The sequence below is a fragment of the Strongylocentrotus purpuratus genome, unplaced genomic scaffold (genome assembly GCF_000002235.5).
Source record: "Strongylocentrotus purpuratus isolate Spur 01 unplaced genomic scaffold, Spur_5.0 spur5_scaffold_21, whole genome shotgun sequence".
In the NCBI taxonomy this organism is placed as follows: domain Eukaryota; kingdom Metazoa; phylum Echinodermata; class Echinoidea; order Camarodonta; family Strongylocentrotidae; genus Strongylocentrotus; species Strongylocentrotus purpuratus.
This window is the reverse complement of record NW_022145607.1, coordinates 33,980,120-34,003,991: the sequence shown is the minus strand read 5'-3', so window position 1 is coordinate 34,003,991 and position 23,872 is coordinate 33,980,120. Positions and strand designations below refer to the sequence as shown.

The 23,872-nt window shown below is 38.9% G+C and overlaps 1 protein-coding gene across 1 annotated transcript; it reads left to right on the top strand.

Moving 5' to 3' along the window:
- The first annotated feature begins 967 nt into the window (after nt 1-967).
- On the top strand, nt 968-22,257 carry LOC579039 (protein Skeletor, isoforms B/C). The gene is given in 16 exon segments (XM_030994574.1): nt 968-1,174; nt 4,467-4,628; nt 6,177-6,249; nt 7,647-7,755; nt 8,557-8,728; nt 9,241-9,316; nt 9,897-10,173; nt 10,917-11,153; nt 11,740-11,878; nt 13,078-13,188; nt 15,863-16,033; nt 16,036-16,074; nt 16,826-17,019; nt 18,067-18,094; nt 18,973-19,139; nt 20,439-22,257. Coding segments are annotated over 16 exon segments (2,241 nt in total). The 5' UTR covers nt 968-1,140; the 3' UTR covers nt 20,691-22,257.
- The last annotated feature ends 1,615 nt before the right edge of the window (nt 22,258-23,872 follow it).

The following is a 23,872-nucleotide window of genomic DNA, read 5'->3' as shown; positions in this document are numbered from 1 at the left end:
GGTTTCGGATTTGAATTTCGAGTACGGAGGTAGTATTTTGAAGGTAAAGCTATACGTTGCAGATGAACAACATCTCTTAGACTCTCTAGAGGAATTTGTTAGAAGTTTGAAGGATCTAGGATAGTGGAGATAGGTAGGAAGAAAGAAAGGTCTTAAAACGGATCAGAAATGGACAAAATGGCGCCTGCACGGTTACAAGCTATGGTTTTGTATGACGGTTTTATGTTCCGGTGATATTAATCTTCCGCCGCAGATGACTGGCATTTTATGGCGAAAATAATGAATAATTACGAAATTTGTTTGTTTTGAATAGTTTTGTTTATTTTTTGTTGATGACCTTGTGTAGGGTCGAGTTAAATCAACAAACGAGACGGCCTTGGTGTATTTGATATTTTGTTTGTCATGATACGATCGCATCTTTCTACACTGTATTTATTTCAGATTTGAGACAGTTATTTTTCTCTTTCTCTGTCTCTGTCTCCCCGAATGTCTGTCTTTCCTCTCTCTCTCTCTCTCTCTCTCTCTTTCCTCTCTCTCTCTCTCTCTCTCTCTTTCTCTCCCCTCTCTTTCTCTCTTCCCCTTTCTCTCATTCCTGTCTATTTCTTCAGTTTCAGTTTCCAAATTTTAATTTCACCGTCTGTCTGTCTGTCTCTCTTTCTAACCACTGAATTCTTCTTCCCTTCTCTCTATCTTTCCTTTCTCTATTTCTCTCAGAATCTCTTTCTTTACCCCACGTCTCACCCATTATCTTCCTCTCTCTCTCCCTCACACCTATCTCTCTCTCTCTCTCTCTCTCTCGCTCTCTCTCTCTTTCTCCCTACTCTCTATATCGCTTTGGCTCGATGCACAAATGCACAAATACTAAAGAGTTATTATGGTCAGCGTGTACCAGTATCCGGTTGATACGGGCGCGCCCGTTTACATTCTATCGCTATTCACTAAAACTGCAGCTTTTCACCGAGTCATTCTATCAATGTATATGTAATTCATGCCGAGTCAGTACCAGTTTATTCGCAACCAACCTCAAACGGTACGCTTTCAATTTATGTGTGTAGTAACTGGAGTAACTGTCACGCAAAGTGGTAGCGGTCGAATTTTAGGAACCCGCCATTTCCAGCTTCAACGATGTCAGTCTCCAAAATGACGATTCTATTGTTGGCCTTACTGCTGCATTGTAAGTATGGCGTGTGAATATCATAATTGATATCCCAGTTTTTGCGATGCGTTGCTTGCTTTATGTGATGCTGTGTAGACAACCGATATTATGTAGAACGAATATGAAGGAATGGGATTGAACGGGTTTTCTATCAACAAGAACGATTTGTCACTCTGGAAATAATAGCAAATATAAAATATGATACTGCGTGCAGTATGATTCATAAACAAATAAAGTGTTGTAGACAAAATGTGATATAAAACATACATGCTTATAACACGCTATACAGTGTCAATGTATCCTACTTCTACTACTACTACTACTACTACTACTAATACTACCACTACTACGTCTGCTGCTACTACTACTACTACTACTACTACTACTACTTCTACCACTGCTATTAACACTACTGCTACTACTACTACTTCTACTATTAATACTTTTAGTACTACTGGTGATGATTAGGAGGTGATTGAGGAAAATTATGATACAAAATGATAATGATAATACTACTACTACTTATAATAATAATATTGATAGTTATGAGAAAAATAAGTATAACAATAACAATGATAGCATACGGCGTGTTTCTATCTAAAGCCATTATCCGCCATTATCCGGTTAATGGCCGGTAAGGGAAAAAGTTTTCCTAATAGAAACACACTTTCTCCGGCATTTTTTCGCCGAGACGATGCGTCCTGTCGATGTCGCCATTTTGTAGATTTATTCTAAGTTTCTTCTCACAGACTCCTTTCACATTTTCATTTGTATTTTCATCTTCAATCTCACTAGGATCGTAATAAACAGGGGCGTAGACAACGGGGGGGATGAGGGGGATGCATCCCCCCACCTCACAAGGTGGGGGGGATGGCATGTACAATCATCCCCCCCCCCAGGTTTTGGGGAATGATATTTGCTTACTTAATAAGTCATAATGATGATAATAATAGTAATAATAATAATGATAACAATTATAATATTAATAATAATAATAATTATGATGATGATAATAATAATCCTCATCATTATTGTAATTGTGTTTATTGTTAGCCGCATTCACACTGTGAAAGCCAATTCTAAAACAGAATAGAAAATGAATGTGATACAACAGTATACATAATAATTCGTGACAGAGAGTACCATACTACTATCTTTATAACAAGTATTATTCAAACAAACATATATAATTATGTATAATCATGAATTGTTCAACTTCATGCTCCCACTATATGACTATTGTTCCCGGCCCCCCCCCCCCCACTCAGAGGTCGGAATGACCGCATGCGTGTTGCCAAAATGTCCGGTAAAGGGGTACTTTTCGTGCAACAAAGTCCGGCCCGAGAATTGTAAAAAAAGGGGTGTATTTGACTTTTTACCCGGAGATTTCTTTAAAAAGGGGGTATTTTTCTTTTTTTCTCTCATCTCTTTGGACTCCTGAGAAATTATTCCGAATTTAGGGGGGTACATTGAGTATTTTTCCTGATTTAGGGGGGTCTCCAAGGCAGGAAAAGCCCGCGAAAAGCCCGCGAAAGGGGGGTTCGGAAATGATGGCAGTCCTCAGATAGGGGGCGCTTTCAAAAAGAGGGTACGAGCATATGCGTACTCTAAATAACACTGAGTGGGGGGGGGGGGGCCGGGCTATTGTTACACTAATACTGATATCAGGACTGACTGGTATACATTAGTTTGTTGTTAAGCTTACAGCAGCTACATCTTTTCTGTATTGTTAACTATTTATTTATTTTTGTTTTATTTAAGATGCACTTTGTTTTGTATTCATTTAAAGTATGTTGATTGATGCATGAAGACATAAGTTTGAAATGTTTAAAGAAGTTTGTTTCATGTAAAGCGCAGTGTGAATTTACCCTGTCTTGAAATGCGAGATAAAATGAACCTATTAGTATTAGCATTATTATTTGTATTAGTATTATTTTTTATTTGTATTATTATTATTATTATTATTATTATTATTATTGTTATTATTATTATTATTATTATTATTACTATTACTATTACTATTATAAGACTGAGATCAAATAGAAGTAAATAATGCCCTAATTTGAAACGATGCAATGCCGTTATGGTTCCGATTTCTTCACAAACTTACAAAGCAGTATTGTTACTCCATGGATCATAGTAATACTGTTTATGTTTTTTGTATCTGTATGTTAATGAGCCGCCAGCCAATATCCATCTATGGATACTATGCCTGTTTCTTTGAGGTAAAAAAAAAAAAGCATAATATGTACGTATTCATTATGCTTTATAATGAACAGACATATTGTTCAAAGTTTAATCGTTATTTGTTTGTTGTTTATGTGTTCTATTCACAAATGGCCACAGAGACTGTTTTCATTCATAACCACATACCCCTATCAAGACAACAAAGACTATACCTGCGTGTACACAGTTGACATTGGGTTTTTTTCTGAAGAGGTGTAACAGCAAAATGCAGAGAGATAAATAAATACGTAGTGTGGTTCAATATGCAATACTATGTGTCAGTCCATTCTGTATTCGTATGCCACGGTGTGTAGATCTTGTCGATGTATGCATGTCTGTCCATTCAAGGCGTAGTATGTGTGTGTGTGTGTGTGTGTGCGTGCACGCTTGTGTGTGTTATTTTACCTCATTAAGTATGCATCAGATTGCACGATTTCAAGTTCAAAATTGCAAAAGCTCCCTACCGTGGGAGGGGGGACACCCCCTCCCACACCCTCCCCCCGCTCGGTCGCTTCGCTCAATCGCTCGGGCGCTTCGGGCCCTCACTAGCGTTGGCAGCCCAGTCATCCCCCCCAGGTGTACGAACCTGTCTACGCCACTGGTAATAAACAAGGCAATTCCTCCTCGAATATGGTTCTGCTTTATCTTGATGCTCTCTCATTTGCTCAATTTCCTTTTCCAATCTTTTTTAATCCTCTCATCTCTTGTCGTCAACTCAAACTCAAAAGTCTCTCTTAAGTTTCCACCGATTTTCTGAGTGATAATGGTGATTAGTACCCCAATGAGAAGAGCTTTAAATGTTCTTACAAGCATGTCAATGACTTCACTTGCCTCAAGAGCTTTTTGCACTTCTTCTCGTACATTTGAATTGTCTCTCTCGCGAGACAATCGGCACCGCGTTTGCTCCTCGTTATGGTTGACTTTTTAAAATTGACGTCAGATATATGATTTTAATGAATATTTATATATATCAATTGATCAATTTATTATGTATATTAAATAAATATGCATTGATATATTGTGAATGAAAGTGGTCGATTTTCTTTAAAATTGTATTCGCCTTTTTTTTCTTCTTCATCCTCAGTGGCTTTCCCCGCCGATGCTCAACCAACGGACCTGACCTCGTATCACGGTAAACTTGTGGGGACATTTGGGTCCACCGCACACAGTGTGCAGGGGACGGTTTATGCAGAGGACGATCGGACGTTAAGAATCATCGGATTTTCCTACGACGGAACTGCACCAGGTGATTAATGATAGCTATGAAGATGATGATGATGAAGGTGGTGGTGGTGATGATGGTGATGGCTATGATGATGGTGATGGTGATGGTGATGATGATGATCATTGATATTGATGATGGCTATGATGATGGTGATGGTGAAAATGATAAAGATGATATTAATGATGGTTTTGATGACAATCATATTTTTTAAATTTCCTTTCGATCTAAATGTAAGATGTGAATGTGAGTATAAGGTTCATGTTATTACAGGATGTACAAGGAATGGTACAGATGGAAGGGATATAAAACAAATATAAAATGACTCATTCTCGGAACAAGCTAAAACTATTTGCACTCAGGAACATCAAATAGTACTTGTTGATGTCCTCCTATGCGAATACTTTCAGGTAGATCCTCGATTGTCATTGTATATTTGTATAATATTGGTTGGTTTTGATAGTTCATTACCACATATTCTGTATATTTGCCATTTCAGCTCCCATATCAATTTACATGTACATGACAAAGGCCTAGAGTGGGAAATAGAAATCCCATCCATGCCCAAGCTTCCTCCTTATTATAATTTACCTAATAAATAATTTACAACCCTTCGGACTGCACACTAATTACCGGCAAAGTAAAAGTGAAGTGTGAAAAAGTATATTGTTTGATTTTATACCATAGTTTTGCTAAGGAATGTCATTTGTTAATACAACAACAACAATCAAAAACATTTTTTTTTTTTTTTTTTTTTTTTGGGGGGGGGGGGGGGGGGGTAGTCACTTCAGTCACCTTCGCCCCTCTCGTTCATTGTGCTTCCTCGTTCCTCGCATTTCATCCCCTGGCCATGAAAAGAAATCGCCGCCCCTGATAAGGACAATGGCTTTAACTAATAGTTTGGAGAAGAAATGGCGTTGTTGCAATGAAAACAATACCATGGCGGCTAGGAACTATTATGTTGATCTATTACTAATATTACTGCTATAGTACTCCTGCAACTAATACTGCTGCTGCTGCTACTACTACTACTGCCAGGCGCGTACGCAGGGTGGGGGGGGGGGGGGTTGGGGTTAAACCCTTCTTGAGTTTTTTTTATGTGTATGTTTTTAGGGAATCCCCCCTTTGGATTAAAAAAAAAAAAAAAAAAAAAAATTATGCCAATGGCTGACCTAAAAAAAGGTGACCTTACCCCCCCCCCCCCCCAACGGAAAAAAAATGTCAATTTTTCAAATTTCGAGACCAAAAAAAAAAAAAAAAGTCCGCTAACCCCCCCCCCCCCGCTTATTTAGCGGCTGGCTGAGTCGTTGCGAAATTATGGGCCCGATTTTAACCCCCCCCCTTGAAAAAATCCTGCGTACGCCACTGACTACTGCTACTACTATTATTATTGCTACTAATACTATTATTATTATTACTACTACTACTACTACTACTACTACTACTACTACTACTACTACTACTACTTCTTTGTTATATCTTCTCCTTGATGACAATGATGATAACAACACTTTAATATTAATTCTATGCCTCATTTTTGTGTTCTCCATCTCTTCTTATGCTCATGAATAGATGCGTTCCTATGGGGAGGAGAGACGGTCTCACCATCCAGCAATGGCTTCATAATCCCCAAAGAGGATGGAACGTAAGGAATCATGTTTAAAAAAACAAGATCGAAAAGACCTTCAAGAAATCAACCATATGAAATTTAGATAGCCTTGTCCATCCTGAAATGTGCGAACGTCCTTGGTGACGTTATAGTAATTTGAATATGATTTATATGGGGTTTATCTTGAAATGGCCTTGTGTTGATTTCTCGAAAGACTTTGTGATCGTTCATACATGTGTATTTGTCTTTTAGTCATTGTAATTCTGTCTGTATTTTACTGTTTTTTTTTTTTTTGTTTTTTTGTTTTTTTACTGTTTCCCTTCTTTCTATATCTTTTTTAATATCTCACTTAATATCATAACTAGAGTATTTTTTCTCTCTAGCTCTCCATCTGTCTCTCTCTTTCTTTCTCTCTCTCTCTCCCTCTCTCTCTCTCTCTCTCTCTCATTCTCTCTCTCTCTCTCTCTTTATATATGTCCATCTTTAAACGTCATACTGTTTCTGACTTCCTTCCCCTCTGTCTATCCCGCTCCCTCTTTCTCTCTCTGGTATCGATTGACCTACAATTATGGCAATATAGAAAGTACCCCAAAAAGTCATAGTTACATCAAATTTCCAATTGTGGAAGTAGTCCGTCTGGGTTTGCCGGACATAGCAGTAGGTGTCATTTTCCAAGTTTCATTTTTTTAAATTTCAAAGTGGATAATATATCAAAACAGTTGGTGAATTGGAAGTGTCCATAGGTTATCGGACATAATATTTCCCACGTTGGGCAATTGGTCTTTAACCTAGAAATTTCTTTTTTAAAGACATCTGTAGGAAGTTAGAAGCTCTCTGTTTTGCCAAAGTATCTCTTTTCCTTATTATTATTACATTATTTGTCATTTGGGAATTGGGAATTCTATCGTTAATATAGAGCATCTTAATCGACGCTTTTGCTTCTTTGTAAAATCTAAATTGTTTCATGCCATTTGTTATGTTTCCTTTTATCTTTAAGCAAGATCAATTCAATTCGATTGGCATTCATGTCTCTTTTTTATAATGATATACAGTGATTGCCCGATATTGTTTCAACTAAACTTTTGTAATCCTAACATTTCTTAGGGTACGACTAAATACAATTTATAAAAAAGTGAGTTCTTGTGTAGCGCTCATGTCTGTCGGACAATGCACTCCTGGCACTCCAGAATTATAACACCGGCTTAAGCATGCCTGCCATTATGGCCCTCTAGCGTTTCAAGGAATTGATTTCTGCCAGGTACTCTTTTAACTCACCTGAGTCGTGTGTGGCAACATAATGTAGATTAATGTCAAGCCAAAGGACATGAGTGCAGCGGTGGGACTCCAATCACGAATCATGTGATCCACAGTCCGGTGACGTATTCACACTAGATCATAAACATCCATAAATATTTGTTCTTGTTTCATTTAAGCGAGGTAAAACTGGGCTACTACTCCAACGTAGATATCACTGTGACTCTTCCGTCGTCGAAAACTGTCTCAAACCTCGCCTGGATCTCGGTCTGGTGTCGACGATTCGCGGTAATTATCTATATATCTTCTTTGTATCAGAATATGTATAATTATAACTCTGCACATGTAGTTTGTTATGCTTAGTACTGTATAGGGCCTATACGTGCCCCCAACACTGTGTATATTAAATCCCTCCCCTCGCCTCCCCTCTATTCACGTTCTACCGCACCCCTGTACCCTCTCTCTCTCCCCTCCCCTTCCTTCCTCTCCCTCTCCTTCTCTTCCGTCCTTCCCCCTCCTGTCCCCCTCCTTCCTCAACCTTTCCCTCCCCTCCCTCCCCCTTTCCCTCCCCTCCCTCCCCTTTCCCTCCCCTTCCTCCCCCTTCCCTCCCATCCCTCCCCTTTCCCTCCCCTTTCCCTCCCCTTCCTCCCCCTTTCCCTCCCCTCCCTCCCCCTTTCCCTCCCCTCCCTCCCCCTTTCCCTCCCCTCCCTCCCCTATCACCCCTCTGTTCCCGTTCTACCTCACCACTCTCTCCCCCCTCCTCTCCCCTCCTCTCGCCTCCCCTCCCTCTCTACCCCTCCACTCCCCTCCCCTTCTTCTCCCTCCCCTTCACCTCCTTCTCTCCTCCATCTTCCCGCCCCTCCCCTCTTCCCCTCACTTTCCCTCCACTCCCACTTCTCCCTCTGCCCTCCTGCAAGACTCAATAATGCATGAAATTGAACATGTATAGCTAATATTTTGTTCCTTTTTCATTTGATAATTTTCCCAGAGAAAACTGTCTTACATTTCATTAGCAGTGGAGCAATAAAAGAAGTAAGCACAACTTCTCAAGCCTTGTTTTAATTTCTAGTATTTTCCGGTCGTTTGCAGGCCAACTTTGGGCATGTTATATTTCCAGCGGCTTTCGTCCCACCTTCCCCTTACAACCTTGGAGCTCTTGGATTCTCCCCACTCGTCCACAGAACATCGGCCGCCGCTGTGGTGGTACTCGACCCCAAGAAAATAAGATTTGAAGACCTCAACTACGATGGATTCGGTCCGGGTAAGCTACCATATAAATTTTTGCTTCACCTCAGTACAAAGTCTATATGAGTATTTTTCTAAAATACTGACCGGCTGACCAATAATTCGATTCAGTTAGTAATTGACGGAGAGAACGATATTAATTGATATATGTGTTGGTTTCCATAGCTGTTGATCGAATGGTTGATATATGGTTATTGTTTACTGAGCCCATATTATAGGCCATAATATTTGCTCCGGGCCTTGTTTCGTCAAGGTATACGATTAGTGATTGGGTTGTGATTGATAATTTTTAGGAATAGGCTTTTATTTAAGTGTAGGCCTGAAGCAGGATCTATGGCTGAGTTGAAAATTCCACAGGTGCAATTGGTTGAACGCAGAAAGAAACCTGTAGAGTCCAGTGCATGCATCAAACAGTATTTTGTAGAAGCATACTTACTGGGCCGGGGGGGGGGGGGTGACCTATAGTCTTGTAGTAGACCCCTGTTAACTTTTATTTGAAAATTATTAAATAAATCCTGAATTTTGCAGACGCTTACTTCTGGGTTGGCCCAGGTGACACACCAAGCTATGATGAGGATTACAGAATACCAGATGAAACAGGAAGGTAAGATATTGTCATCATTCTATGACATAGTGGCATGGGAAGGATTTTTTGAATGATTTAAATCATCTATGTTTTTATACCATCAGCTAATTAGGATAACCTATTACTGAATTCGGTTTTCTTTTTGAGGAATTAGTCGATGATTTCTTTTGTTTCGTTATTTTACTTCGTTGCCTTGTGTTCTTGGTTATTTTTGATTGAACCTATTGTTGTGTGTTCCTATAAATTAATTTGAATATCAAAATAGGCGAAAGGAAAAGGGACACTTATAAAAAAAAAAGCAAGAATGAGAACTTATCATATTTGAAAGGGGCACTTCTCCTGCCTAAAAAGGGAGCACTCAAGAGAGATGCACTTATTGGAAGGGGAGATATGTACTTATTACAAAGGCACACCGCCTCTGCCAAGACTAAATTAATCTACTATCAAAAAGTTACTACCATCATCATCATCATCATCATCATCATCATCGTCGTCATTATCATCATCATTTGTAAGCCTTTTGTTTTTATTATGATGCAGGTATCGAAACCAAACACAATATATTAGTTGTAAATTTATCATAATTATATTCCTTTAGTTTGCAGGTAATCAGAAGTTACTCTGGAGCAACCGTCACCGTGACTCTCATCGACAATATCACTATAGCCGACATTGGCCATATCGGACTGTGGTGCGTCCGCTTCAGACAGGACTTCGGCCATGTTGACATTCCTGATTTCAATGTTCTCAACATTCCACCGTTGCCGCTGGCGACACTTACTACAACGGCACCGATCACGACGACGACAGTCAGTACAACGACAGCCGGTACGACGACGGCCGGTACGACGACAGCCGGTACGACTCCCTCGATGGTAAGACGGAAATTCAGCGCACCGTCAAAATCGGTCATGCGGCACATGTTTCAAGGATAATTGCTCAATATCCTACACCGCCCGAATTATCAACTTCGACTCTGGGCAAAACATCATACTTAACCCTAATCTAAACCTAACTCTTACCCTAACACTGGCCCACTGTCCTTGCAATAATAAATATCGGAGAATAAATTATGTCGGGGCACCTTATAACCCAGATGTAATATCTGCTAGTTTCCTATCCAACGAGGATTGGTCGGAGTTACAGTTGGAATTATTTGTTTGATGTCCTTTATGGGATTTGGGGTTTGAAAATGATATTAATCATTGAGAAACAAACTAAAAGGAGCATTCAAAAGCATAAGATACTTCCATTATCACTGTGTTCCATTTTCTTTCAATTATCCTCCTTTTGTCTGTCGTCCATTTACCCCTTGAGATAGGCGGTTGGAAGTTTTTGATGTAACTTTTTTTTAAAGGTAGGCCGCTTTCATTATTTTCTAATTAATGATGTTAGGAATGATGATCGTTAATACTTGAATTCCATTATGAACACAGATTCATCTAACCAGGGGCACAGCTGTTCCCTCTCTTCTTCTACTTTATTTTCTCCATTAATTTGCTATTCTCCCATGCAAGCCCCAGAAGCTTCGCCACATGCCTACAGCAAAGAAAAAATATATACCTCATTTATAAAGTGTGATTTTTTACAACAAATACTGGCTATGTCCTTTTTTCAGGGGTTCTGCAATTGCGAAACGCTGGTCGTGGGTGAGCTTCAAGTCTGTTGGTTTATTGACGGGACCGACATCGTTATCCGTCACAGTACACCCAACGAAGTCGAGACGTACACTGCATTCGGCGTGAGTGGATCTCCCACGAGCACGCAGATGGTGGGTGGCGATGTCGTGGTCACCTTCGTCGACGGCAACGGAGTCGCACAGGCCGTTGATTACTACCTCGGCTCTCAGGCTCAAGTAAGCATTCCTTTGCATTTGTACAGTGCTTACCATGCATATCCAGGGGGGGGGGGGGGGGGGGTGGGTCGAGGGGATGTACATGTCACTGGTAACGTCAGCTCCTATGATTCTGAGTCTCCAGAAAATCTTGAATAATCATTCATTTTTTTTGCACAACATCCTACGACAAATCATATTCTAAAATTCTTGAATTCTATCTGACTTTAAATATTTATTTTATAATCACTTTAATGGTAAGTCACGTAAATAACAATGTGAAAAAACATACCCATATAATATGTAGGCGTATCTGTAGTAATGCACTTACTGCTTTGCAGACCCAAACACTTGAGATGTTTTAAACCCCATCTGTACTAGTTTAAAGGAGGGATAAGACAACCCGGCAAGGTCAATGGACAAGTGGTTATCTCATCAACTCAGCTCTCAATTAACATAAGAAAAAGAGGATCATGGGGAACCAATGGTCACCGATTAGGCATTGTTTTCTATGTAGAGGTAGCAAGTAGCTACAAGTAGGACAGTGCGGATTTAACACCTTGACTTTACAACTACTATCTCTATCGATCATGTCTCTCTTTCCTAGTGCTCTCCTCAAAATGGCGCTGGAGCGTGCCCCGACGTCATCTCATCGAATTCGGCAAGCAATGACGTCACGCTAGTAGAATCATCGATTGATAATGGAATGACCCATATCGTTTATCGGAGACCATTGGCAGCTAGTGGTATGTCTTTGGATCAGGACCCTTTTTCATAAAACTTGATACCAGTAACAAGTTAAAAGCTACTGTTATAAGCTACTGAAATCATGGCATCTGATTGGCTGAGTGCAAATTTGTCATAGAAATTTAGCATTTATTATAGATACAAAGTTTTATGAAACAGGACCCTGATCGCCTATATGATATGGAACATGTCAAGTTTATACACAATGAAAATGCTTTTCGTTTCATAAAGCGTGACGCTCTCTGGTTGTTTACATTATTAGTCCGTCGCAAAGATGATGTTGTGAGAAAATTGGAGTGGGTGATCATGGGCAAATATGGGACAGAACATAATTATTTCGCTGAGGGCTCAGATATGTTAATATTTGACAAGCCCCCCCCCCCCCCCCACCCCGGAGGTTTTTCAATTTTTGGGATAATGTTTAGCAAAATAGGGGTCAAACACCCTGCACCTCCTAACATCACGCATATACGGGAAGCTTACACTAAATAAACATATTAAATTAATCCCAAATTTATTTGGGAAGATCTAGAGAGGTTGACTACCTCGGAACCCATATGCATACCGCCGTTTTCTGAAGTCTTAGCAATAGTGGTCTTGTATCTTGTTAGGGAATGGGTGACGACCAATGGGACGTTTGAAATTTCGTTTTTGTGTTCGGTTGGCCCACACTACGCCTGGGATAGATTCTTTGAAAAGAGGGTTGAGTTTTGGTAAAGATGAAAAATAATTTGTGAGCCTTTTCATTGAAAGAATATCGCATAAATTTACCCCGAACACGACGGCTATTCTATAGTGCCCTCATATTCGAAACATGACCAACAATTGCTGAAAGGTTACGGCCAAACATTTGTAGGTAGTCCCGTGTACCCGTTTTTTGTGCAGTGCATGGGATCCTCAGGAGTTTTCAATACTGATTTTGTCCCCCTTTATTTTGGTCATTCCAAAACTTCACAATATACAAAATTCTTATGTACGATATAATCAACCTTTCCCACTTCTTTCAGACAGTTTCTGTAACAATAATATTGTTATCGTATGATCACTACCAATATACTAATCCTTCATGTCTCATCGGAAAAATGGGTTTTTGCACGTTAAGAACGGGTCAGTCCTAAGTCTGTATAACGTTGACTCTTTAAATGAGATAAACTCGCTTTGTAACTGATAATGTACATAATTATTAATCTTATTTCAGATGCGACTTACGACAAAGCAATCTCGACAACAGAACCTACCTACGTAATATGGGCTCGAGGATTAATCAACGCTGACGGCCGCGTCGCCTATCACTCACAGCGCTCTCCAGGTAAATCCAAAAGAAGGGGAGATATTAAGCTAAGAGAGTAGGTGTCAGTGAATGGCCCTTGTTTAAACTATTGCTACTGATGATGAATATTATGATTTTAAGTGAGATCAGGCGGGGAGGAGAGATTAAGAGGGTACGTAAGTTTAGACTGTACAGAGAGAGAGAGAGAGAGAGAGAGATCTTCCAAGGCTTAAATGTGTCGTAGGATTAATTTCATGAAAGTAGTAAATTACAAAAGGAACTGAAGAAGCAAAGAAGAGGAAAGGAAAAAAAAGAAAAAGAAAAAGAAGAAGTAGAAGAGATATTTTGATTCCAAATGCAAAGATTCAATCTCGATTGCCTAATTACAAAGTAGATTATCATGCTCGGAGGTAATGTCATATGAAATTCATCTTCCCCTTTTTGGTTTGATCTTGCATAGGATTCAGGTCAATGCCTACAAATGTATTCAAGCGAACAGCAGATTAAGTTTTGGGTAAATTTCAAGATAATTTAATTAAATAACCTATTGAAAGTGCAGTTTGTCTGTAATATCAAACGTTTTATGGTGGCAAGAGTGGGATAGGCTGACAGCAAAGGAATTTCCGATGATATTCATTCGCTCTTATCTGACCCAAGTTCAGCTTCTGCGTGGTCATAGCTAGCCTATAATCTAGGCGGAGTGCCGAGATTTTTCCTTTGCTGCTAGACTAACCTTAAGCAGAACGTCTGATACGGCGAGACTACGAACCGTGAGCCGCGCACCGCCTATAATCACTGGTCTAGCTTTAGTCGTTGTTTTTTTTATTATCGACCTTGAATCCGTGGCAGTTTTTCGTACGAAAACTGGCACGGATTCAAGGTCGATAATAAAAAAACAACGACTAAAGCTAGACCAGTGATTATAGGCGGTGAGCCGCTTCGCGACTCACGGTTCGTAGTCTCGCCGTATCAGACGTTCTGCTTAGGGTTAGTCTAGCAGCAAAGAAAAAAGCTCGGCACTCCGCCTAGATTATAGGCTAGGTCATAGCAGGAGAGAAAGAAGCCAATAGCTCCAGACAGTAGCTGGCCGACCTTGCAAAACCTGGAAGGATCGAGGCACTATAGAGGAATAGGAAAGAGCATCGCCAAGGTGGATGCTGAAGGTTTGGTGAAGGACCATGCATTTGAGGGAAATGAAACGACTAACCACACAGCATGGGCAAACGGACGCTACTCGATGATGATGTAGCAGCGGTTGGGTGACACTGTCTAATAGTTTTTTTTCAAGTGTAAGCGACACTACTAGCACGACAGAGCAAAGATGAGCATTGAAATGATATCATGTTCAGTCAGACCGCAGCCGGTGCGAAAACCCTCTATTTTATTCAGCACGTATGCAAGAATTTACGCGTCTTGCATACGTAATGAGTAGTGCAGACGGTTTTCCCGATCAGCAGTTTTTGCCTTTATAATTGTTCATTTCTCATGAAATTCGGCTTATTTTAAAGATAAGAAGTTGCACTCTTTATATACTTATATGAAAATCATGTTAAATATATTTTGGAAACAGATATTTCGCCTTGAAAATGATAAATCTATCTAAAGAGTAGGGTTGATTTTCACATAGAAATCATTCTTGCGTCAAGAAGATGTTATAATCAGCATAAAGCATAAATATTTTTCTTTACAATGATATCAAAATTATTATATTTTACGCTGTACCAAAGTCAGGAACCAAGAAAAATCATGCGAATGTTCATGAATAATTAAAAAAAGTAGTCAACTTTACCGATGTGATAATAGAGCGTTCTGATTGGCCAAATACGTCAACTACGTCACATATGTTCCGCTTTGGTTTATTAACATTCTGAATACCAATTTTGATTAAGCATTCCTTGTGGCGTGCGCCTGTAATGCACGTGCGCGCAAGCAGTCATGACAACAATCTGAGGACCCTGGATCAATTACGTCACCTGCCTTTAACATAATTTTTTTATACATTATTTCTTTTTTAATCATTTGTCTTATTTTTTTCGGCCAGTCGGTGGCGCGGCGGAGCTCCCTGGAGTTTAATATTAAGTTATGCATTGCCACTGCTCAAACGGCGAGCGTGCACAAGTATGAAATCATACAATTTCGCGCCATCATATAGAAAGAACAAATTGGTAATTTCCGGATTTTTAGGGTCTTAATTACTATGATTATAACAAGAACAAGATTTTGCGTCAATTAGGTTTTGACATTATTTTGATCAGTGACTTTTCATCTTTCCAACGAATCTCAAAGTAAACAAATTAATTATGTACCAAAGTCAGGAACCAAAAGCGAAATTTCGGGTACAAAATAGCTGTTGAAATGTTACAAAAATAACTACAATAAAAGTGGTGAAAAAGGATTGTTTCAAAATTATGAAATATGGCAAGTTTCATATCAAACTGAAGCTGAGAATCTCGAGAGTAATTACCGTTGCATGCTGCCATGTTGACATAAGTTATCGACCACAAAAGCAGCTGTTTGTACACCCTTACAAATCTCACGGAAAATCTCGTGAATTTCAGCACACGTGAATGTACGAGATAACCAAAGAGACGCTGAATAAAAATCAGCGTATAGCCTCATTATCGCGCACGCTGCGGTCTGACTGTTAATGATAATTCTCGGAATATTCATCAAAACTCTCCTTTTGTATCGTCTGCTCTGCTCTTGTTTCCAGGTACCTCGAATCTCCAGATTGACTTTAATCGGGTAAGCTCGACGTGTGCTCCTGGGAGTGACACTACGACCGCACCTAGCAACCCTCAGACACCACACCTTCGGAGGAGGAGGGGGGCTGGACCATTGAGGGCATCGTGGAGACAGAAAATTCAACGTTCACGGTAGAGATGGGATTGACAGGAGGTCAGCAAGGGTACAACTACATCACCGGTAATTCAGAATAAGTAGATATAGTGTATGCAGTGGTGGTATAATAGGAAAGGAATGCCAGATTATCCCCCCTTAGACCTCATGACCAGACTCTCCACTAATACTGAACTCTAACTTGACACTGTAGAACTACCCCGAAATTCATTTTAAGACTGGTATTTCGTTTTTTCTTGAGTACAATACACCTATTAACAATGTCATATTCATAATTGCTATCACTTTGTCATATCATTTTCATCGCCACCACCACCTAAAACATCATCATCATCATCATCATCATCATCATCATCGTCATCATCGTCATCAATCTTCACACCGCCATTACCACGACCCACTACTTCAAATCCACTATTATTACCACCACAAAGAAAATCGATCCCATCAAAACTAATTGTTATCATTTTCATTTAGTTTCTATTATATTTTATCGTTATATCAGTATTATATTTATTATGTTATTCATTTATGTTTTTGCTTATTCATTTATTCATTTATTTATTCATTCATTATTTTTGTATTTATTTGCCTATCTATCAATTTGTATATAATTTTATGTATTTACTTATTTATGTGATTTATTTGTATATTTATTTATTTCCTTAATTTGCTATTTGTGTAGACAATTGATACGGTTAGGCCCATCCAACATATAAAACCCCGTACAAGAAAATGTAGACAAGAATCTGATAAAACCAGATAAAAAAAAAAACCTTTACATCATCATGATAACTAGATATTTGTCTTGGTATAGGATCCGTTGGCTGGGGCATTGCTTGGTTTATCAACGGTGAGCTTATTCCCGAGCTCACTCTGAGACGCGGTAAAACCTACACGTTCTTAGTGAGCGGAGGAGATGTCCCATCGATGAGCGCTAACTATCATCCATTCTACATCACCGATGACCCTTCTGGAGGCTACGCCCAACTACCGCAAGATGAACAGCAGGTAATGAAACCCTAGTGGGGTCATATCAAAATCAAAGAACTAATGAGCTAGGAGGGTCGAAAATGACGTCATTATTATATAAATGTTGTTAAAATACTTCTAAGAACATTCAAGAAAACTATAGATAGAGAAAGGAAGATATAACGAGAGAGAGAGAGAGAGAGAGAGAGAGAAGAGGGAGAGAGAGAGGAAAGGGACGAGAAAGATGGTACCTTTGGCGTTTCATCAACCTAAATCGGTTTCAGGTCTTACTATTTATATCAAAATCGTAATCAATTCGGGGCCATTAAAATCGGTCGGATCTATTTGCAGATCAAATCTAAAATTAGGCTTGATGAAACACCACTGGACCGCGTCCTACACAGTACCCCTAGCGGTTAGCCTGGTAAAATTGCATTTCTTTTTCACATTAAGACGGGTGCGATCCCCCCTCAATTGTTCTAGTGCCCCGTCTATAGGTGAACTTATGCTACGCCATCGCCCGGCCCCCCCACTCAGGTTTCAAAATGACCGCATGCGTGTTGCCAAAATGTCCTTTTCGTAACAAAAGAAAAAGGTCGAGCCGTATTGACTTTACACACCGGACTTTTGCTGAAAAGGGGGGGGGGGGGATGCTGAAAAAGGCTCGTATACAAAAGAAAAAGGTCGAGCCGTATTGACTTTACACACCGGACTTTTGCTGAAAAGGGGGGGGGGGTCGGTTGGAACACGCATATGCGTACCCTAAATAACACTGAGTGGGGGGGGGGGGGGGGCCGGGCGCCATCGGCGTCACTCACCGTATCCATGTTGTATAATTTGCGTCCCCACCATGGTTGCAACTATCCCGACACGGGTTTTGGTGAAACTCTCTCCTCCGTCTTATTTTATTTTATTTTAATTTATTGCCAATTCCAAGACCAATTTTAAGGCTTGATGAAAGATCCCCTTGGCATGAATTATTGCGAATGAAGAAAAATCAATACATATTAGATATATATTAACTGATTAAAAAAATATATCAATCTTGTTATTATTTTGTTACTTCTCTACTTTAATCTTTAACAGGCTATCACGATCTACGCGGGGCCGGAAGGTAAGATTTTCTTGATCTTTTAAAAGCAATTTTCAAACAAATCTGACGTCTTTCCTTTGTCTTTCAAAGCGGCCTGATGAATATTCGTGAATATACATTCAACAACTAAACTATTCATATCCCTTGTAAATTTGGTGTTTTTTTTTCGCAACTCAAGAATGAAAATTGGACTGGTTGAATTAGAGCCTTTTTAAAATGCTTTGAGATATAAGCTTTTATATATTACACTCTCAAGGAACATACTAAGTTGGTAAAACTCAATTTTTCACATGCTTAAACAATTACAAAACTTAGCTAGGGTATGAATAATGTAGTTGCCATCAGAATAGTCTGAGAATGTTTGTCTTTTATTCTCCCTTTTTTCGTATAAATGGCACTAAACCTAGATTAATCATCTGTGATTTTGTCTTCTAACCAAAGGCAATGACTTATTATTCAAGCATTTCCTTAACAGCTTCTGGTTAGTAAGAATGGTGCATAGTATTTGAAAAGACGTGCTATTTTTTATTCTCCTCATCCCTCCTTCATCGCCTCCTTCTTCTTCACATTAATGTTCCGTTACTTTTTTCTTTTCATTTAAACTTTCCCATTTTCTTTCTTTTCATTTAAACTGTCCCATTTTCTTTATTTTCAATTAAACTTTTCCATTTTCTTTCTTTTCATCTAAACTTTCCCATTTTCTTCTCCATTACTTATTTATTCTTAATAAGAGTTCTCCTTTCTTCCACACCATAATCGTCATCATCATCGTCATCGTTATCGTCGTCATCCCCATAATTATCATTTTACGTCTCATTATTTTCCCTATTGCTTCTCCAATTCTTCTTCGCATTCGTATTATAAAATTCATCGCTGACTCTTTATGAACAAATATGTAGAGGGCCCACTTTGCCAATGGACTAGCACTAGTGATACTGGAAGCCCTGATCTCTACACGTCATTCGAAGACTACAAAAACAAATTGACTGTTGTTTGCCAGCCCGGTGAGCCTGGCGAACTCGTGTGGACCGTACCAATGGACGCCCCTGATCTCTTGTACTATCACGTAAGAATGATGAATCTGGCTGATAGCCAAAACATCGTTAACTCTTATAAGTTTTATTTCAATACAAATCCATAAAAAAAACACTATACGCTTTTGAAATATATACTTAACGACCTTCCGGCTCTGACCGGAGGATTGTTGTTGGGAGAATGGATGATAATAAAGAAATATGATATAATGAAAACGAAACTGAAAGAAACGGTGGAAGAACGGGTATTGAGATGGCACTTGTTAAGCATTGCTAGCTAGCGCTTAAAGTGACTCGGTGACATTGTCCCAGAATCTGAAACAAAATCCTAGATATAGCTCATGCAATCCCTACAAGCCGATCGCCAATCTTATTATCAAGATATTTATGATTGTAAATCGAAATCAAATCTTCCGTATTCAGTTTTCATAACACTACAGTATATTAGGGAAAATGTGTATGGTAATACTGGTCACTCAAAGATTTGTTTACTCATTTAAGGCACTTCATGATTATTTTGAAGCGCATTTTTTTTTTTTTTTTTTTTTTTTTTTTTTTTTGGGGGGGGGGGGGGGGCTTCAATGTTACACCACATCACAGACACTAATAACACGTAGGGCCATGCATCTCAGATTTAACATTGTTAAACAATGCTATTAAGCACATGTCAGGTTTACAGAAATGAAGTATTTTAACTTTGGGCATATTATGTAATTCAATTTTACTGCATCGGGTTTTATAGGCGGGCAACTGCATCATGTTAGCACGCACATGGCTAATAATATTTTCTTTTTGAAACGTTGTAGAAATGGATGACTCGCATATGTCATGATTGGGAAGGTCTATACTGCAAAACTACATTTCTATCCTCAATCATGCATTAAAGGGATCCGGTAACTTTGTCTCAGATTCTGAAACAAAATTCTGGATTTAGCTCATGATGCAATGATAATTATAAACCTTTAGGTCAGTCAGGAACCCCATGACTTTTACAAGCCGATCGCTTGTCTGATTATCAAGATATTTATGATTGGAATTACAAATTTTGAAAACCGTTCGCCTGACGGTTTTCATAACACTACAGTCTATTGGGGAAAAAGAGTATGGTAAAACCGGTCACTCAAAGATTTTTACTTTTTTGAGGCACTTCTTGATCATTTTGAAGCGCAATTTTTTTAGGGCTTCAATATTACACCATATCACAGACACTGATAACGCGTAGGGCCGTGTATCTCAGATTTAACATTGTTAAACGATCCCTTTAATTGTGTTCATTTGCACGTCATGTATCCTCACTCATGAATAGTTATCATAAACTTTTGAATTTGCAGTGCTACACCCATCGCTTCCTCGGCTGGAAAATCCATCTGGTGGATGGTGACGAGAACATGACGTCACAAAAAGCGACCACTAATGATGGCAGCACAACGACCGCGGATGATGGCAGCACAACGGCAACGATTGTTGGCAGCACAACGACCATGGATGATGGCAGCACAGGTGGAGGTGGGCCATCGATCGCAACGTCGCCGATCAGTGTTGCTGCAGCGTCAATTTTCGCTGCTCTCGCACTGTTTTTATAAGGAATTGGCATGTGGCTTCGCCAATGAGCATGATTTAGCAGTTTGATGACCCTAAGTAAGATCTAACGGTTCTTCTAAACACAGTAGCGGTTTTCGAGAGAAGAGAGAGAGAGAGAGAAAGAGAGAGAGAGAGAGAGAGAGAGAGAGGTGTATCTAGCTGAGCATATTTTCTGAATTGTTAAGTAATAGTACACTCGAATTGATATTACAACAAAAATGTTTTGGATGGAAGATTTTTGCCAAAATTGTATATCATTATGAGATTTGTCAAAAGAGGAGTTGAAGTTATGTATGTAGACCATTTAAACGAAAATGTATTGGAACCACGCCCAGAAATTGTGGCGTAAAATATGCCATAATTATCTAATAATTTCCTTCGGTGGAATATAATTCCCTTGCTTGTACATATGGTTTGCTCCTTGCAAAACTTTTAGTGATGATGATTCATGTCATTTCGAATATTTTATATTTTTCTTATTCATGTATCATGTATCTTAATGTTTCAACGCAAATATGTATAAAAGAAGTGCAAAAAGTGACTTAAAAGGAATATAGAAATTTTGTATTGATCTGCAACTAATATGACATCAATAAGAATATTAAAAGGTTAGTTTTGTGTACACGACATTGCATATGATTTTATAATCTGGTACTGTACAATATACTTGCGCTTTCATAAATGTACATTTTCCATGTTATTCCATTTTATTTTAGAGAAATTATTTACTTGGCTGACCAAATGTATGTGTACATGTAGCATATGTCATAGGACGCAACTACATGTAACTAGGTGATTTTTGTTCACCTTCCCCGTAAATATATAAACCCATTTAACTGTATCTATAATTGTCATTATAATGATGTTGACCTCTGAAATAACCATATTTGTTTACATCAGGCTATTCATTATACACACTGTACCACAACATTCGAATGATAGCAGTGCTATGGAGTGGATTTCCATTCCCCCCTTCGAAAGTAAGGCTATCCTGTAGAGATATTCTCTTTTGTGATTACTGTTGGATATTGATGAATGTATGAATCGATTATCAACCATTTACCCACAAAGCAGATGCCTTAACATCTTATGGGAAATAGTGTGTTACTTGAATGACTTTGATATAATAATTATGTGCAATCGTTCATCAAAGGGATTGGGTATCTTTGTCTCGGATTCTAAAACAAACCCTGCAATGGTGATTATAAACTTTGAGTTCAGTCAGGGACCCCACTTTTACAAGCCAATCGCGTGTCTGATTATCAAGATATTTATGATTGGAAATCGTAATTTCAAAATTCGTTTTCCTAACGGTTTTTATTATACTACATGATCATTTCGAAGCGCAATTTTGTAGGGCTTCAATAATACACCATATCAGAGACCCTGATAGAACGTAGCACCATGCATCTCATATTTTATATTGTTAAACGATTCCTTCAAAATGCAATAATAAAGTGAAGACAAGTAGCCTACATGGAATTGCCATTACGCAGAGGATAACAGTTGCAGTGCTTTATACTATAACATTGTGGAAATATAAAATTCTAAGTATTTTAGATGTCTGAATATGCTTTGTTTTGTATGTATTAATGATTTATAAACTTGTTTTTGGGACCATATTTTGGGTACTTTCCGTCTTTCCTTCTTTTCTCCTCCAACTCCATCTCTCTCTCTCTCTCTCTCTCTCTCTCTCTCTCTCTCTCTCTATTTGTATATATACATTGCCCTCTCGCTCTCTCTTTCTCTCTCTCTCTCTCTCTCTCTCCCTCTCTATCTATCACTCTTTCTTTTTGCCTCTTTAAAGCACATACTCTGGGGTAGGAGAAAATGAAGGGAAGAGACCGAGGGGAGACTGACATATATCTAGAGAGAGAGAGAGAGAGAGAGAGAGAGAGAGAGAGAGAAAAGAGAGGGAGAAGCAGAGAGAGAGAAAACAGTAGGTCCAAGGTGAGAGAGATGGAATGAGCGAGGGAGAGAGAGAGAGCAAAGAACTTGAAGAATGAAACAAGTTTTATCGAAATTAATAATAAAGGAAGTGTGTGTGTGTGTGTGTGTGCGTGTGTGTGTGTGGGGGGGGGGGGGTATTCTTTCCAACGATATTACAAAGAATAGCTATTAGTATACATGAGGTATATTACTATTGTATTCTGGACCAAATATCATGAATGATAATTCATAGTCTTAATGAACGAAATCACAATTCAAAATAAAAAATCAAGGCCTCTCTTATTTTCCAGATCCACAACCAAATTAATATACCATACATATTATTTTTTTAACGAATAAAAGCTACTTAATTTTTCATAATCTTGACTCTGTATACCGATTAATTGTTTGGGATATGGGAATCAGCTTTGCTGACGATCGAAGTAGCATTTACAAAAGTTCGAGTTGAAAGATTGAACATTACATGATAAAGTAAATGGATTCCAGCCACTTTGAGATCACATTATTTTTAGAAATATTTTCATCATTTTCATCATTAGCTAGTACTCGACCAATCAGGCGTGGGAACCTGATTAAATGGTGTCTCATGTTAAGAGCTAGTATTCCTCTGAATTCAAGCAAGGCCAACTCAAGGGCGCCATTTTATCACAGGCGGTAGAACAGTGGTCTCGTAATCCGGTGACCCGGGTTTGAAACCAAGACGATTCGATTCGCTTGTGCTCGTTAATAAGGCATTAATCCTCATTACCAGGTCTCTCGGAGAGGACCTTAAGCCGTCGGTCCTCTGGTTGCCTACTAGCAAGCATTTATGCTTACTTAGCAGTCAGGTATTAAATAAAAACCACTACAATAGCACAATACAGGGGTTGATATGTGCTCATCCTGCTATGACACGTAACATTGGTGAAGGCTCGTTGACCCTCTTTCGAGATGTTCTGGCTTCGAACCTCCCTCGGTGCTTTAACATCTTTGGACAAGATATTTTGTCCATATTTCTGTACCCCTCGATCCAGATGTAACATGGGTACTTGGGAATGCTTGGAGGTGTTTTACAAAGATCTTAAGTTGTACGTATCTGTAAGTTCGACTTAACAATTATGGAAAGCCGTGAGCATCTTGGAAAGTATTTTGTAAAAGTTATTTTACAAGGCATAAAATGTTGATTCCATGCATTTATATTTTCTATCATGTAGGAGATTTCATGTTCTTAATGTGGAATTTATAACAAATGTAA